The sequence below is a fragment of the Arvicanthis niloticus genome, chromosome 4 (assembly GCF_011762505.2).
Source record: "Arvicanthis niloticus isolate mArvNil1 chromosome 4, mArvNil1.pat.X, whole genome shotgun sequence".
NCBI lineage: Eukaryota > Metazoa > Chordata > Mammalia > Rodentia > Muridae > Arvicanthis > Arvicanthis niloticus.
The window spans coordinates 75,518,234-75,534,026 of record NC_047661.1 but is presented as its reverse complement, the minus strand read 5'-3'; the positions used below and the strand labels follow the sequence as shown (position 1 = coordinate 75,534,026).

Here is a 15,793-nt window from a genome sequence, read left to right as displayed (position 1 = left end):
CAGAAAACTTGCTATGCAGTACAGACAGACTAGTCTGGAACCTAGGACCCCGCTGTTCCGGCCTGCCCAGTGCTACGATGACATGCGAGAATTCCCATATCTCCAGAAAAGATGGTCAGCAAACAGTAAGCATAGCCACGCTCGATGGTTCCTCTGTCCGAGTCAGCTGTCTCCCGAGGCTCGCCAAGCGCACCCTTCGCAGGACCAAAAGTCAGCACAGCGACTCCCCATCGAGGTGCGTCAGGAACCGCACCAGCGTTTAGCTGCTGAGTCTCGGTCCGGGACTCCACTGAGGAACTACAATTCCCAGTATCAGAGCTACCCGGACTTCCGGAAGCCGAGGCTTTGCCGACCGGAAGCAGCTGAGAACCAACAGGCCTGAGGTTAATTCAGCCAGGAAAGTAGGTGGGAAGGGCTGTGGGGCACCTGTCAATTCGCCACCATGAACGTGGTCTTTGCTGTGAAACAGTATGTTTCCAAAATGATAGAGGACAGCGGGCCCGGCATGAAGGTACTTCTCATGGATAAAGAAACGGTGAGTTCGCTTTTGCTCAATATTTATAAAGGAAGCTCTCCCTTCCTTAGAATTTCTGGCCACGTTCCATTGTAGGTCTTAGCATTTCACTAATGACGACGATCAGTTCTGTCTGGCACTGGAAAAGTTGTATAATGCTTTCCCAGTGGGTGTGCTGTCTAACCGGCTCTAACTGGTGCTAAGAGACTTCTTAATACCTGAAAGAGTGTCTGCCAAGAGGTTGTTATTGGTGACACAGGGAGGACCTCACTCAACGTTGTTTTTAAAAGTAAATTGTTGGGGGTTTAAGCTGAAATGACAGATTATTTGTTGGCCACAACTTTAAAAAAAAAAAAAACTGTAAAGGAATGAAGAAAATCCTCTTTAGAAGTTTTTGAATTGTTCGTGTTCAGAGAGAGTAGTAGGTTTTCATTCTAACACATTACAGCCTGTTTTGGATATTTAGTAAATATTATTCTGTATATTCGAATTTAAATTACCTAGTCAAGTATTAATGGCAAAAGGCCTAAAACTACTGATACATGTTTTTTATTAGTCTGGACTAGTATGATCTTAGTTCGTTCTTTTGCTTTACAGACTGGTATAGTGAGTATGGTCTACACACAGTCAGAGATTCTTCAGAAGGAAGTATACCTCTTCGAACGAATTGATTCTCAAAATCGAGAGATTATGAAACACCTAAAAGCAATTTGTTTCCTTCGACCTACAAAGGTACTACACAAACTGAGCTGCCATCTCTGCAGGCAAAAGCAGAGTACTGATCCGAAAGTGTTAAGAAGGCAAAATAAATTTGTGTTACCATCATTTGTGGCATCATATCCTGTTTTGTCAGAGTTGTGACCTTTCTATCTCTCCTTCCCATGCCTCAGTTCCCCCCGCACAGCCAGGTTTTCCTTCTAGATGTCTTTTAGATTAACAGCTATTCCCAAAGCCTCTGACTCTGGCAGGTTACATCACTTTAGTGCTGGCTTGACCTCTGAACCTAGCCTGAACACCACCATCACATCTCTTTCCTACAGCTCTTACTTTTATGAACCTTTCACATTTTATTTCCATCTGTCTTCAGGGACAAATCTGTCTTTATCATAAAAACAATGAGAGGTCACTTAGTGATTGCTATAGTAGCTCCGTCTGACTCCTACAGTTAAACCAGTGGCCTAGCATGAAAAGGCCCTCCTTTGGCCAATTGGTCTTTCTGTGCTCCAATTCTAGTCCTGCATTATAGCCAACTGGGCCTTTTTATTCTTCTACATATTTCTTCCTGTCCTTTATCTGTTCACTTCCTCTAAAAATTCATAAGGCATTTTTAGCTTTTGTACATCAATTGCAAATCCAGCTTCAGTGCCATCTTTACACTAAAGCTATATAGTTGGGGTGGGGGAAGGGTGTGCCAAAGGCTGCATGAGAGAACACCTTGCAGGAATTGGTCCTCCTACCTTTTGAGTTCCAGGACTCAAACTCACGTAGTCAGGCTTACCCACTGAGCCATCTCATCTCTGATACCCTTGTTTGTTTTAAACAAACAAACAAAAATCCCCTTTCCTACTTCTTAGTTTTTAGTATGCTATCTTTTTGGTTTTGGTTTGAAACAGGCCTTGCTGACCTGGAACTCATGCTTAAAATCAGGCTGTCCACAAGTTTGTGACAATCCTGCCTCTGCCACTGAGTGCTAGTATCGTAAGTGTCTGCCACCGTGCCTGGCTTTATCTCCTCTTGTCCCATATTCGTGTTTGTCAACTCCAGTGTGCCTTTATCATGCGTGTGCATTTGTTCACTTTGCCAAATGCAAACCTGATTTTGCCACACTGCTCAAAGCCACCGAATGACTGCCCGTTTTAATGGCAAAGCCAGATCCCTTCCTTGTTGACAGGAGGGTGCAGCGTGGTCTAGTTCCTGTCACTTTTTGAGCCTTTGTCCCAATGCACCTTAGCTACACTCGCCTTCAGCCCACTTGCATTCCTATGTCTCACCATGCCATGCAGCTTTTGCATGGACTCCTCCCTCTGCCTAGAACTTCTTACTCCTCAAGCAAATCTTCCCTGGCCTCACTGAACCTTGACATTTCTCTTATAAACAGCACCACCTTCCTGTCTATCACTGGTCACAGTTGAAGGTGTTTGTTATTCCACAGGGTTTCGCTATGTAGTCCTGGCTGGCTGTAATTTTTCAATATTTCCCCACCACCCCTGCCTCTGCCTCCTGAGTTTTAGGATCAGAGGCATGCAATACTTATTTGAACAAGTTGTGGGTTTTGTGATTGATACCTAGCCTACCTACCACAGTAAGCTCCATGATAGCAGAAATTGTATCTGGTTGTCCATCCCACTGTTCCCACAGTGCATGCCACATAAAAGATGCTTACAAAACAGTTGCTAAGTTAATGTGGGTTTTCCCCCCACATTTGTAGCTTTCAGACATGAAACTTTGGTCATCAAGAGGGGTCTTAGAGATGACTTAGTTCATTATCATATTTTTGACCTTTTAACTTGGTCTTATAAAGAAGTAATGTTAGGCTTAGATTATTTGTTAAAAACAGTTTGTCCTTGATATAAAGTGAGCTTGACATGGTAGCACATGCCTGCGGGGAAGCACGTGCCTTGGGAAGTAGAGGCAAGAGCATCTAAAGTTCAGAGTCATCCTTAGCTAAATAGCACGTTTGAGGCCCACTTGGGCTACGTGAGAGTCTATTTCAAGCAACAACAACAACAACAGGCGGCTGGAGAATAGCTCAGCAGTCAGGGTCACTTGCTGCATAGTCCTGAGAACCAAAGTTTAAATCCCAGACCACATAACCAGCTGAGCATGCCCATATACCTTTAACCCCAGGTCCAAGGGGAGTGGAGACCAGATCTCTGGGACTTGCTGGGTTTCTGCTAGCCAAGAAATGGAAGCCCTAGGCTCAGGGAGAGACTCTGCCTCAAATGAGTATGCAGAAAGTGATAGAAAAGGACGCCTAACACCCTTTTCTGGCCTCTCAATACACACACTGCCATACACATACATGCTTACACAGATACACATGCAAATAAACACATTTCTTAGTAACAATACACATGCTTATAAAGATAATTTTTCTGCAGTTTAAATCTAAATAATAATGTAATGACTTTTTCCCCCATTGAGTAGGCGTGGTAATTCCTGTTCGTTTGCTTGCTTGCTGTTAGACAGGGTCTGGCTGTGTCATCCAGGCTGACTTCAAACCAACATTCTCTGGGTTTCTGCTTTGTGAGTGCTGGGATTTGTACACAACACCCCCCCCCACACACACACATACACACTCGAACACCAGTTGCAGTGTGCAGTTCTTAAAACTATTTTTAACACTAATGGCATGAATTAAACAAAATTTTTTTTAAAGATTTATTTATTTTATGTATATGAGAACACTGTTGCTGTCTTCAGACACACACCAGAAGAGGGCATCAGATCCCATTACAGATGATTGTGAGCCACCATGTGGTTGCTGGGAATTGAACTCAGGACCTCTGGAGGAGCAGTCAGTGCTCTTAATCACTGAGCCATCTCTCCAGCCTGCAATTTTATGTTATATTTCAACAAGTGTCCTTTAGTTTTACATTAATTTAACCAAGATAATACAGATGACTTATATTTAGCATACTTATATATACAAATGTGTGTACAAGATTCTAATTAATGTATTTTTTTATTGGCAGCCTTCATTACCCAATATATGTATAATCTTGACCTCAACACACTGTTAGACTCCAAGAAAATTAGGCATGGTACTTACTAATTTTTAAAGTTACATTATAGAGAGATTGCAGGACAATTTGTAGGAGCCTGTTCTCTCCTCCCACTGGGTGCAAGACAGGGACTCAGCTCAGGTCATCAGATGGGGCAGCAGATGTTCTTCTCTGCTGAGCCATCTTACCAGCCCTTCCTTCTCTCTTTTACTGAAGCACCTCTACTCATGCTTTGTTTATTCTTTGTTTTCTAGGAGAATGTGGATTATCTGATCCAGGAGCTCCGAAGACCCAAATACAGCATATATTTTATCTGTAAGTACTGTAGTTCACTTTCCAAGTCATGGGTGTGTGTCCCAGCTAGTCTATGATACTGAGTAACTTGTATCATCAAGTTCATTGAACTCTTCACTTAAAAGCTTGTGTGTTCAAAGTGTTAAAGTATTGTGGGGACTGAACTAATGGCTCAGCTGTTAAGAAAACTGGCTGTTCTTCCAGAAGGCCAGAGTTCAATGCCAGCACCCTGTAACTCAAGTTCTAGAAGATCCAGTGCCCTCTTCTGGCCTCCACAGATACTGCATACACATAGAACACAAATACATGCAGGCAAAATATACATAAAATAAAAATGAATAAACCTTTAAAACTTAGGTAATTACTATCATTCTCTTTCTGAAATCGAAATAGCAATTTACATTCATCAGTGACTGCTTAGATAAAAAGTTTTATTTCATTTTGCATTTTAAAGATTTATTTATTTATATATTGTATGTATCTGAGTTCATTGAAGCTGTCTTCAGATGGCTATAATGGTATTGGATCCTTACAGGTGGTTGTGAGCCACCATGTGGTTGCTGGGAATTGAACTCAGGACCTCTGGAAAAGCAGTCAGTGCTCTTAACCACTGAGCCATCTCTCCAACCTGCACTTTGCATTTTAAAAGGCTGATTTATAAACCTAAAGTTATAAGTAGCAAAACTGCATGTTTTTCCTCCATCAAAGTGTTTACTTACTCCTGTGTTTCACCTCTAAATTGAGGTATAGAAAGTACTTTGTTTTGGGAGAAGTATAGGGGAGCTTATTGTGCTTGTTGTTTTATGTGATTCCTAAAAGGACACATCGCCAAGCAGTTATGTCTTGTATGCCCACATGGGAGCGTGTAAGAGGGAAGGCTGGAAAGGAACTCAGTTCGTTGGTACACAAAATTGATTTGGATTTCCATTTGCTATGGAAGTTACAGTTGTCCTCCTCTAGGGGTCACCATTGCTCTTTGTAGAATCAGTAAAGTATGGTGCTGGTTCCAAAACTAGGGAGCCAGTGAATAAACCTTTAAAACTTAGGTAATTACTATCATTCTCTTTCTGAAATCGAAATAGCAATTTACATTCATCAGTGACTGCTTAGATAAAAAGTTTTATTTCATTTTGCATTTTAAAGATTTATTTATTTATATATTGTATGTATCTGAGTTCATTGAAGCTGTCTTCAGATGGCTATAATGGTATTGGATCCTTACAGGTGGTTGTGAGCCACCATGTGGTTGCTGGGAATTGAACTCAGGACCTCTGGAAAAGCAGTCAGTGCTCTTAACCACTGAGCCATCTCTCCAACCTGTACTTTGCATTTTAAAAGGCTGATTTATAAACCTAAAGTTATAAGTAGCAAAACTGCATGTTTTTCTACTTAGCACCCAGAAAGTAGGACTCTTAGGCCTGGTGTGCTGGTGCATGCCTGTAATCCCAGCACTCAGGAGCAGAGGCGGACAGACCTCCACCACCCTGGTTTACACAGTGAGTCCCAGACTAGCCAAAGCTACGTAGCGAGACCTTGTCTCAAAAACAAAGAGAAAAGAAAGTAGAACGTTTGAGACGTTTTCAAGCTTTGGGTGTTTAGACTATTGTCTAAGATATACATATTCCTTTCACCATATATTACCATTTAATGATGCCAATGGTGGCATACATGTTTAGTCCAGGCATCCTGGAGGCAGAGGCAGGCCGATCTCTTAGTTTGAGGCCAGCTTAGTCTACAGAGCAAGTTCTAGGACAGGCAGGGGTACACAGAGAAACCCTGTCTCAGAAAAACAAAAACAAAAATTAATGCCAAAAATTAACTTTAAATAATATTTTAAACTTTGTAAAGAGCTGTTTCATATTTTATTTCATTTGACACTTTATACTATCTATCATATAACAGGTAAAAATATGTTTAATTCTTTTCCTAAGAATGGGTCTGCTGTCAAGCCAGCTTGGCCATGTGTCTCTGCCTCTCACCATCTAAGGCCCTGCACTTCTCTCCACTGCCTGTGAGAGGTCCTAACTACATGTGGCCTCTAAACATTGCACTAGAACCATGAGCCAATATAGAGCACTTTTCTTTAAACTTATCCAGACAGTGATATTGTGCTATTGGCATAGAAAACAAACTAGAGTGATACTAGTTATAAAAAACGACAGCGATCCTATGTGTCTTTTACCCAGTCTCCCCATCTAACACATCAGTGGTGCAGCATTACAACAGGATATTAACTGTGATACAGTCAAGCAGCACAGTCTTTCTGTCCCCACGAGGACCCCTTATGTTGCCCTTTTATTGACCAGACCCACTTCTACCCCAACTCTGTCATTGCCCCTGGCAATTGCCTCTCTGTTCTTCTTTCTGTAACATTTGTTATTCTAAGAATGTTCTGTAAGCAGAACAGCATATTGCTTTGGGGTTGGCTTTTTTCATTCAGCACAGTTCTCAGGTTGTTGTATGCATGAGTTAATTTCTCTTAATTCCTGAGTATATTCCACTGTGTTCATTAACTCAGCACCAAAGGACATCTGACATGTTCCAGTTTGACTGCCTGAGATGCAACTGTTGTAAACCTCTGAATGGGTTTCTGCATGAACATGGCCTCATTTCTTTGGGATGAATGATAGCCAGTAGCACAGATGCTGGGCCATATGGTAGTGGCCTGTTTAGTGTCTTCCGGAGGAAATACACCGTTTCATGTCCCCCTGGCAACGTCAGGGTAGTCCATGATCTCTGCACACTTGCTCTTATTTTAGCCAGTGTGGTAGTTGGGAGCCTCTACCTAGCAGCAGTGAGGAAATGAAGAAGGACATACACACAGACATATGTGGAGAAAAGCTGGGCTTGGGCGGGTGTGTACTGATGGAGCAGCACCAACTATACACCAACCAGGAACGTCATCGAGTGTATTACAACAGGGAAGGATAGTGGGCAAGTGGTTTAGCTCTGTAGTCCTCAACCTTTGGGTAACAAATGAGCCTTTCACAGGGGTCACATATTATATATTTACATTATAATTCATAACAGTAGCAAAATAACAATTGTGAGGTAACAATGAAAATAATTTTGTGGCTGGGGTCAACACAACATGAAGAACTGTATTAAAACATTGCAGCATTTGGACATTTGAGAACCACTGACTAGGTAGTTTCCCAGGACAAATCTGTAGGAGAGAGAGAGTAGTCTCTAGCTGCAAACACCAAGAGGAGCAAGCTGCACTTGCTAGTCTTACACAAATGGCCAACATTCTAACTCCCACCAGAGGAAGACTTTGCCATCCATCTCAGCCTTGGGGCTAGGTTTTGCTAATTTCCCAATTCACTAATTTTCTAATTTCTGAGACATTGATCCGTAATGTGGTCATGCCCAAGTGTAGTCATTTTAGTATTTTTTGAATCAAATTATAAGCTATAGCCTTATATATGCATCTATATGCATATATAAAATATGTGTCTTTGAGTTCTGTCTTTAAGCCAATATATAATAGAAGCATTCTTTTTCTGAGTTTCTTTGCTGAAAATGGAATGGGGTCATGTAGTAAAAGACCTCATTTCCTCCACACAGCCAGCATCCCTCTACAACAAAGAACAGTAAGTCTAGTATTTATAAAGACTGTTGATTTGGGCTAGAAATCTACAAAGCAGAAGAAAATTACATTACTACTAAATCGTATAAAATATCAACTACTGAATTTTTTTTAGGGTAAAGCAACTGATCTCAGAATTTTGTTTGGTTAAAGTAAACCAAGTAAATTACTGTTTAGTAATTTTATTCATTATAGACTTTTAGCACAATTTAAGTTAACACTAAACTGGCCTGCTGCTCACCTCATTGTGAATAATTTGAAGTCTGCTAAATCTCTTACTCAATAGGCCCTTTTTGTTAAAGAAAACTATTTTTAAAACACTATAGAAAATAACAAATGCATATATGTAAAACAGTATGATTATGATAAATCCTAGTGTATCCAGCCACACACAGTCTTGTTTTAATATGTTCCCATCTTTTGCCTGCCAATATTTTTAAAAATGAACCTGAGATGTCATATAAGATTTATTCACCACTATTTCATTATGCATCTTTAATAGAGATAGATTCATGTAGCTAGAAATGAAAAGTAACTCCTATTTTCAGGAACTTAATTCAGTTGTCAGATTTCAGATTCTCTCCTGTCTATCTGTCTGTTCATCCATCTATCCATTCACCCACCCACCCACCCATTCATTCATCCATTCATCTATCCATCTATCCATCTGTCTCTTTGTTGTTTGAGTTTGGACTAATTAAGGACCACTTATTAAATCTTACTGGTCAATGTGCTGAGTTTCCCTGATTTCCTATAGGACCTCTTCTTCCAAGCAGCTGGTTTACTGAGGAAGCAGTTATGTTTTCTACAGACTCCATCTTCCTGATGTCATCACCGTTGGGTAGTTCTGCATACTCCTTCAAGTTAAAATGTCCCTTTATCCATGTAAGTCTGTAAGTGGATAAAGAAGCTGAAATGGATTAAGTTTTGATTTCTTTTTGGCAAGAATATAAAATAGGTGATTCTTTAGAGTTTCCCTGGTTTTTTCTTCTAGTGATATTGTTAGTGAAATTAATGTTTACAGATTATTCAATAGGAGTTGGAGGGAGAAATTCTATCATTCACATTCCATGGGGTTTTTAGATGAAAATGTTTCTGTAAAACACTCTTCCTTCATCTTTTATTTAATACAACTTACATATAAAAGAGAGGGGAGAGGTTTGCTTTATTCCCTGTAATTGCCATCTAAGGTAACTTTGAGTTTGTAGTGTCCTGCTATGTCTTCAGTGATGGTCTTTTTTAAAGTATTAATTTGGGGATTTAAACATATTTGTGCTCCTTATTCCAGCCTGAAGGTATATGGCTTTGCCGTGTGCAAATGGTTAGGCTTTACCACTGGCCTGTTTACTCCTGATTGCAGCAAAACTGATGCTGTTTGAGTCCAATGCGATATGTCTGTTTCAGATTTCAGTAATGTGATCAGCAAGAGTGATGTGAAGTCGTTGGCTGAGGCTGACGAGCAGGAAGTTGTGGCTGAAGTTCAGGTAAAGGTGTGGGTCCCGGACCATCCCTTGGGTTGACCCCATTAAAAGATTTTAGTCTAAAAATAAGGAAGGTGTTGTCTGGTCAGACAAAATCAATGTGCACATACCAGACTAGGCTTATATTTAGAAAGTTTAGAGGAGGTTCTAAATTGGGTAGAAAGAGAAGTCATGGAATCAGCAGGAGGGAGCAGAGGGGTTGATTCACTGGGGGGACATTTTCACAGTTTGGGAAGAGCCAGGTGTGCTCCTTGTTAGTTCATGAGAGTTCCTGGGCCTCACTTTATACACCTTCGTCAGTAAGATTGCGCACAAGAGGAATCAAAGGCTAAGTGAGGGTTTTTCATGCTCTGTTTGAGAGACTTATAATTTGGGAACTAATAACCAGACTTTGCCACTAAGTTAAAACTTGGAAACTCCTAATCATTTATTTTATATGCTATATGCTATATAACATTAGCATGTATACTGTTATTTTTTCCTACTGGAATAGTTCAGTGTTCTTGAATATATTTATCATAAATATTTGACATATTTATCACATAGGCAACAAATTAAGTAATTTTGAATTTTTCAAAAAGATGTTCTAGGTGGTAAAATATATAAAAAGAATGATTTTAAATCATATTCTCCCACACAAAAATACACTTGGCACGTAATATGGTGTATCCTACAGCAGTGTTTTGCTTTTTACTAATTGAAAATTTACTTTGGTATGTATACTTTAACTTTTTAAAAGAACATTTATCGTTGCTGTATTTACAGTTAGTTCAATTCCACCATACTGACCATTGCTACTCGAACATCTTGTACCTCTTCACCTTATATGTTCCCATTTGACTGCAGTACCTGTTACAGCTGCAGGCCATAGCACTCAGTACAGCTGCAGGCCATAGCACTCAGTACAGCTGCAGGCCATAGCACTCAGTACAGCTGCAGGCCATAGCACTCAGTACAGCTGCAGGCCATAGCACTTGATACAGTTGGAATCCATGGACTAATCTTGATGCTTTTCATTTGCAGGAATTTTATGGTGATTACATTGCTGTGAATCCACATTTGTTTTCCCTCAATATCTTGGGTTGCTGTCAGGTATGGAAGGCAAGGATTTTCAAAATAAGTTAATCAGGTGGAAATTAATTCAACAGTAATGAGTTAAAAGAAAAAATAAAAATATTGTCTTTTTAATATGTTTTTAACCAAAAGGGTCGAAATTGGGATCCTGCCCAGCTATCCAGAACGACTCAAGGGCTGACAGCTCTCCTTTTGTCTCTGAAGAAGTGCCCCATGATTCGTTATCAGCTTTCATCAGAGGCTGCAAAGAGACTGGGAGAATGTGTTAAGGTATAGTATTCCCTGTTCCTGGTTCTAAAACATCAAGGCTAGTCGTTTCCCTGTAATAGTTTATCTGAAATGCCAGCCATGGTGGTGCCTGTGGCAAGTTCAAGGCCAGCCTGATCTACATAGCAAGTTCCAGGCCAGACATGGTTACACAGTGAGATCCTGTCTCAAAATAAATAAATTAAATAAATAAATAGAAGAGAGGAAGAAGAAAGGAAGGAAGCAAAAGAGGTGATATGTTAGTTTTATTGGCAAAGAAGTATAGCTATATAATTCAAAATAATAGTAAATAAAAGAGAACAAATTAGCAAAATACCCGTAGGTTTAACCTAAGAAATAGTCACAGCTATTTAACTTTAGGGGCCCAACTGAATCACTTGTAAAGTAGGGTTTCAAGGCCTGACTTCTTAAACAGTGTGCAGCAACTCTGTGAAGCTTTTGAATCCTTTTATGGGAGGCCCATGTAGTTGGGAAAAATGCTCTGTGTGTTATATTCACTTCCTGTTCCTGTCGTCTCTACTGCAGCTAGCTGCTTAACCAGACCACTCTTTTCTTTCATCCTCAGCAAGTGATAAGTAAAGAGTATGAACTCTTTGAATTCCGGCGGACAGAGGTTCCTCCGCTGCTTCTCATTCTGGACCGCTGTGACGATGCCATCACCCCACTGCTCAACCAGGTGCAGAGCCTTTGTTATAGAAAGAAGAGTGGGTTTGGTGGTGCTCATTAAAACCACAAATACGGAAACCCCATCCATTCTTCCCACCCCCTTGCTTTCAGCTGTTCTTGGTTTGTATCTACATTCTTTGGTGTTCTGGTGTCCTGTCATTTGTGCTGGCTTCTGCCTCTTTCCTACTATTCCTCCTGCCGCTGTCCCTCTCTCAGCAAGACCGCTTCTAAGCTCTGGACTCCACTTCCGAGGGTCTCCTTTTCTAATCTCGCTGCTGGAGAGTTGGTCTAACCCCAGACTCTTGCAGTAACAGTGAAGCAAGCATCCATTCAGTTCCTTCTTTTGGTTTCTCTTCAGTCTGTCTGCAAAGCCGAGGTTGTTACTGACTACTCTCAGCTTACAGCTCCTGGCCTAAAGACCTGTGTTGCTCCCATTTACCCTCTGGGTTAAAACAGCTCCAGATGATGGCGCCCAAGCACATTCAGGATGTGCCTAACTTCACATAAGCCTACAGCTTCCTCTTCAGAGGTGCTACATAGTTTCTTGCCATTGTGCTTTTAGTGTGACTGCTGTCTAAGCTCCAACATCTAGGATGCCTTCTCTTCCCCACTTCACCTATCAAAACATCTCTCCCTTGAAACCACTGAGAAACCAGAGAACAGTTTTTAAAGATGGCTTCAGAAGACAGGGTTTACTTTCTCCCTCAAGTTGAGGAGAGTTTGTCTCTTATGCCTCAGGCTGCACTTGCCAAATTGCATCTTTGGTTGTTTTGACAGTGTTGGATAATACACCTAAGGTAGCCTGTGTCCCCTCATGCTTATTCTTCTGCACGTTAGACGGTTCCTGTATGTAGCTCTGTGCTGTGTGTGGTGATGGATTTCGAGGGAAAACTGTCTTTTCCATGTCAGTTTCTCTCAGCAAATAGTAATGGCAGTGCCAAGGGTAATCCACTGTGGAAGGAAGATCCTCTAGAATAAAGTAACATCTGGCCACCCAAGGAACTTTATAGCAGAGACGAACAAACAAAGGAGGGAGAGTGAAATCCAGAACAAGGGCTCAGTGGATAAGAGCACGCACTGCTCTTGTCAGGGACTTGAATTCTGTGCTCAGCCCCCACACTGGGAAGCTCACAGCCACTTTTAACTCCTGTTCCAATGACTCCAATGCCCTGCCTGGCCTTTGCAGGCAATACACTCATGCACAAACCCACATTCAAACTTAATTAAAAATAAAATCCTTTTTAAAATACTAGAAAAAAAAGTAATAATCTATAATTCTGTATCCCAAAGAAAAACGGATTTCACTGAGAACCTATAATTGTGTGTACTGATCTAGGTAAGGGTTAAAAGAAAGAGTCTCTTCTTCTAAAAAACAAAACAACAACAACAAAAACCCCTATGTGCTAAAAGGAGGAGAAACCAGATTTTCCTTGTAGAGTAAGCACCATGGACAAACCATGATGGCTCTGTCCACTTGGCTGTCCTCACTGTAATGCCCAAGGGGGCTGGCTTAGCATCCTCTGTGTTTGTTTGTATTCATTTGTTCTGGAGGTTGAAAACCCCCTTTCTTTCCCTCTTTTCTTTTATGTGTTTGGGTGTTTGCCTGTGCGTCTTTGCACCACCTGTATGCCTGTTGCCATTGGAGGCCAGAAAGGCACTGAATTCCCTGGAACTGGATTTATAGACCGTTAATGAACCACCATGTGGGTGCTAGGATCTGAACTTCAGGTCTTTTGGGAAAGCAACCAGTGTTCCTAACCACTGAACAATTTTTCCAATCCTTTGACAGATCCTTTAAGCAATAAAGCACCTTTTGGGCTAGAAGCAGCTCAGTGTTAAGAGTACTGATTGCTTTTCCAGAGGACTCAACTTCAGTTCCCATAGCATCTGGTGTCCTCTTTTTGCTTCCTAGGACATCTACATACATGTGGCACACACAGAGAGAAATAAACAAAATTTAAAGTACTCTCCTTTATTACATCTTAAATTCTTCCTTTAAAAAAAAAAAAAAAAGTGGCCGAGCAGTGGTGGCGCATGCCTTTAATCCCAACACTTGGGAGGCAGAGACAGGTGGATTTCTGAGTTTGAGGCCAGCCTAGCTGGTTGTGGTGGCGCACGCTGGTAGGATTTGCTGGAGGCCAGCCTGGTCTACAGAGTGAGTTCCAGGACAGCCAGGGCTACACTGAGAAACCCTGTCTCGAAAAACAAAAAGCAAAACAGCAACAACAACAAAAAGTAGGTGCTTTACCTGAATGTATGTTTGTGTAACAGGAGTGTACCTGGTGCTTATGGAGGCCAGAGAGGAACTGAGTCCCTGGGACTGGAGTTACAGACAGTTATAAGTTGCTACCTGGTGCAGGGATTGAACCTGGTCCTCAGAAGAACAGCCAGTGCGCTTAACCACTGAGCCATCTCTCCAGCCCCTTAAATTACTTCTTAATAAATTTAATTGTAAATATATGTATAAACATCCCTAGCATTTGTATTCTAAATATAGTAGTAAAGAGACTGAGTTTTGTAAAAATACAATTTCCACAAATGGTAAGAAGGCAGATTTTTGGCTGAATTTCACTTCTTTGATTTTCAACCAAACAAATTTACATTTTTGAAGGCTGTAAATTAATCCTTCACAATTCATACTCAGTTTAAAATGTAAGATAAAATGGGGACAAGGTAAGTGTCTGATTATGCCAGTGTTTTGATTAACTCACAAGGGTTTTTCTGATAATATTAGTGTTCCCAGGATAAATATAGTACCACTCAGATCTGCAAGAACACACTTCTCAGGCGGCAGAGAACCACAGAAGCGTGCAGGAACTGATGCAGCTTGTAACTGCACTACCAATATAGCCTTAGCTGTGAAGCCAAAAATATACTCTTAATTCACAGGCAAAAATCAGCGCTAATGATAGCTACAATCGTTCTCTTTCTATCAGGAGTATTAATCTTGTTGCATTTTCTCTAAAGTGGGAAATGTTAAAGTATTTTGAATTTTTGAATGTTTAAGCAATTAAAGTAACAATCTTAATATTAGAGATCAAAGTATTAATAAAAATACAAACTAACTAGAGGAAGTTGGTGTGAGGCAGGCTACTTACTAAAATATGTCATCACTCTTGGTTTCCTAAACACATGATATCTCCATGTTTTGTCATTTGCCAATTCTTTTTGTTTTACTTCTTTAGTGGACATATCAAGCCATGGTCCATGAACTACTGGGCATAAACAACAACCGGATTGATCTTTCCAGAGTGCCAGGAATCAGCAAAGACTTAAGAGAGGTGGTCCTGTCTGCTGAGAATGATGAATTCTATGCTAACGTAGGTGCTTTCTTTTATCACTTGTTCTTATGTAAGGTGTCAGTACTGGCTTGTGAGAACAGGGTACATGGGGTCTTTGTGTGATAGCAGGATCTCTGCAGCTAGGCTGCATCTTAGGGTGGCAAAGACTTGGTGCTAGCCTTGGATGTATGATCACATAGACTTCTGGTCATAGCAGCTGACTCCATTCTGGTAGTCCTTTGTGAGAATACTAATGGTATTCATCACTAGTGTCCTGGCTAATATCCAGACTTGGTAACTAAAATGGAATTTGTCTTTCAAGTCTGTTCAAAATTCATCTTCACTTCTTTCATGATATCCAAAAACCAGACTAGTTTTGAACTTTACTTCTGACTTCCATTTTCACAGAACATGTACCTGAACTTTGCCGAGATTGGTAGCAATATAAAGAATCTCATGGAAGACTTCCAGAAGAAGAGACCAAAAGAGCAGCAAAAGCTAGAATCCATAGCAGACATGAAGGTACGTCACACACGTGGATGACTGACATATGACACTTTAGACTGTTAATGTCGGCATCAGCTGCAATATTCCAGGCCTAATTTCTGCCATGACTCTTTATATGTGACTCTTTAGACTGTTGACGTAGGCATAACTTCTGGAATACTCCAGGTCTCATTTCTACCATGATGCTTTGCTTGTTTTTGAGTTTCATGGGACTGGCTAGTAATTGCTATGTAGTTCATGTTAGCCTGAAGCTTGGGAGGTCCTGTCTTTACCTCCCAAGTGTCAAAATTCCAGATGTGGGTTATCATTCCCAGCTAGCTTCCTATTTGTGTTTGGTTTGCGTTGTTCTACTTTGTTTTTAAAACAGCACTTATTACTATAGACCATACTATACC

General features: G+C 40.7%; 1 protein-coding gene across 2 annotated transcripts in view; it reads left to right on the top strand.

Annotated features, from left to right (window-relative positions):
* Positions 1–344: 344 nt before the first annotated feature.
* The window catches only part of Vps45 (vacuolar protein sorting 45 homolog), a 64,622-nt gene continuing 49,173 nt past the window's right edge, over positions 345–15,793 (top strand). For both annotated transcript variants that reach the window (XM_034500994.2, XM_034500995.2), the window contains exons 1-9: positions 345–535; positions 1,112–1,246; positions 4,494–4,554; positions 9,527–9,606; positions 10,627–10,695; positions 10,810–10,947; positions 11,510–11,620; positions 14,796–14,930; positions 15,300–15,413. In XM_034500994.2, the coding sequence (XP_034356885.1) occupies positions 443–535; positions 1,112–1,246; positions 4,494–4,554; positions 9,527–9,606; positions 10,627–10,695; positions 10,810–10,947; positions 11,510–11,620; positions 14,796–14,930; positions 15,300–15,413 (936 nt within the window). In that variant the 5' untranslated portion in view covers positions 345–442. The remainder of the gene's footprint in view (positions 536–1,111; positions 1,247–4,493; positions 4,555–9,526; positions 9,607–10,626; positions 10,696–10,809; positions 10,948–11,509; positions 11,621–14,795; positions 14,931–15,299; positions 15,414–15,793) is intronic.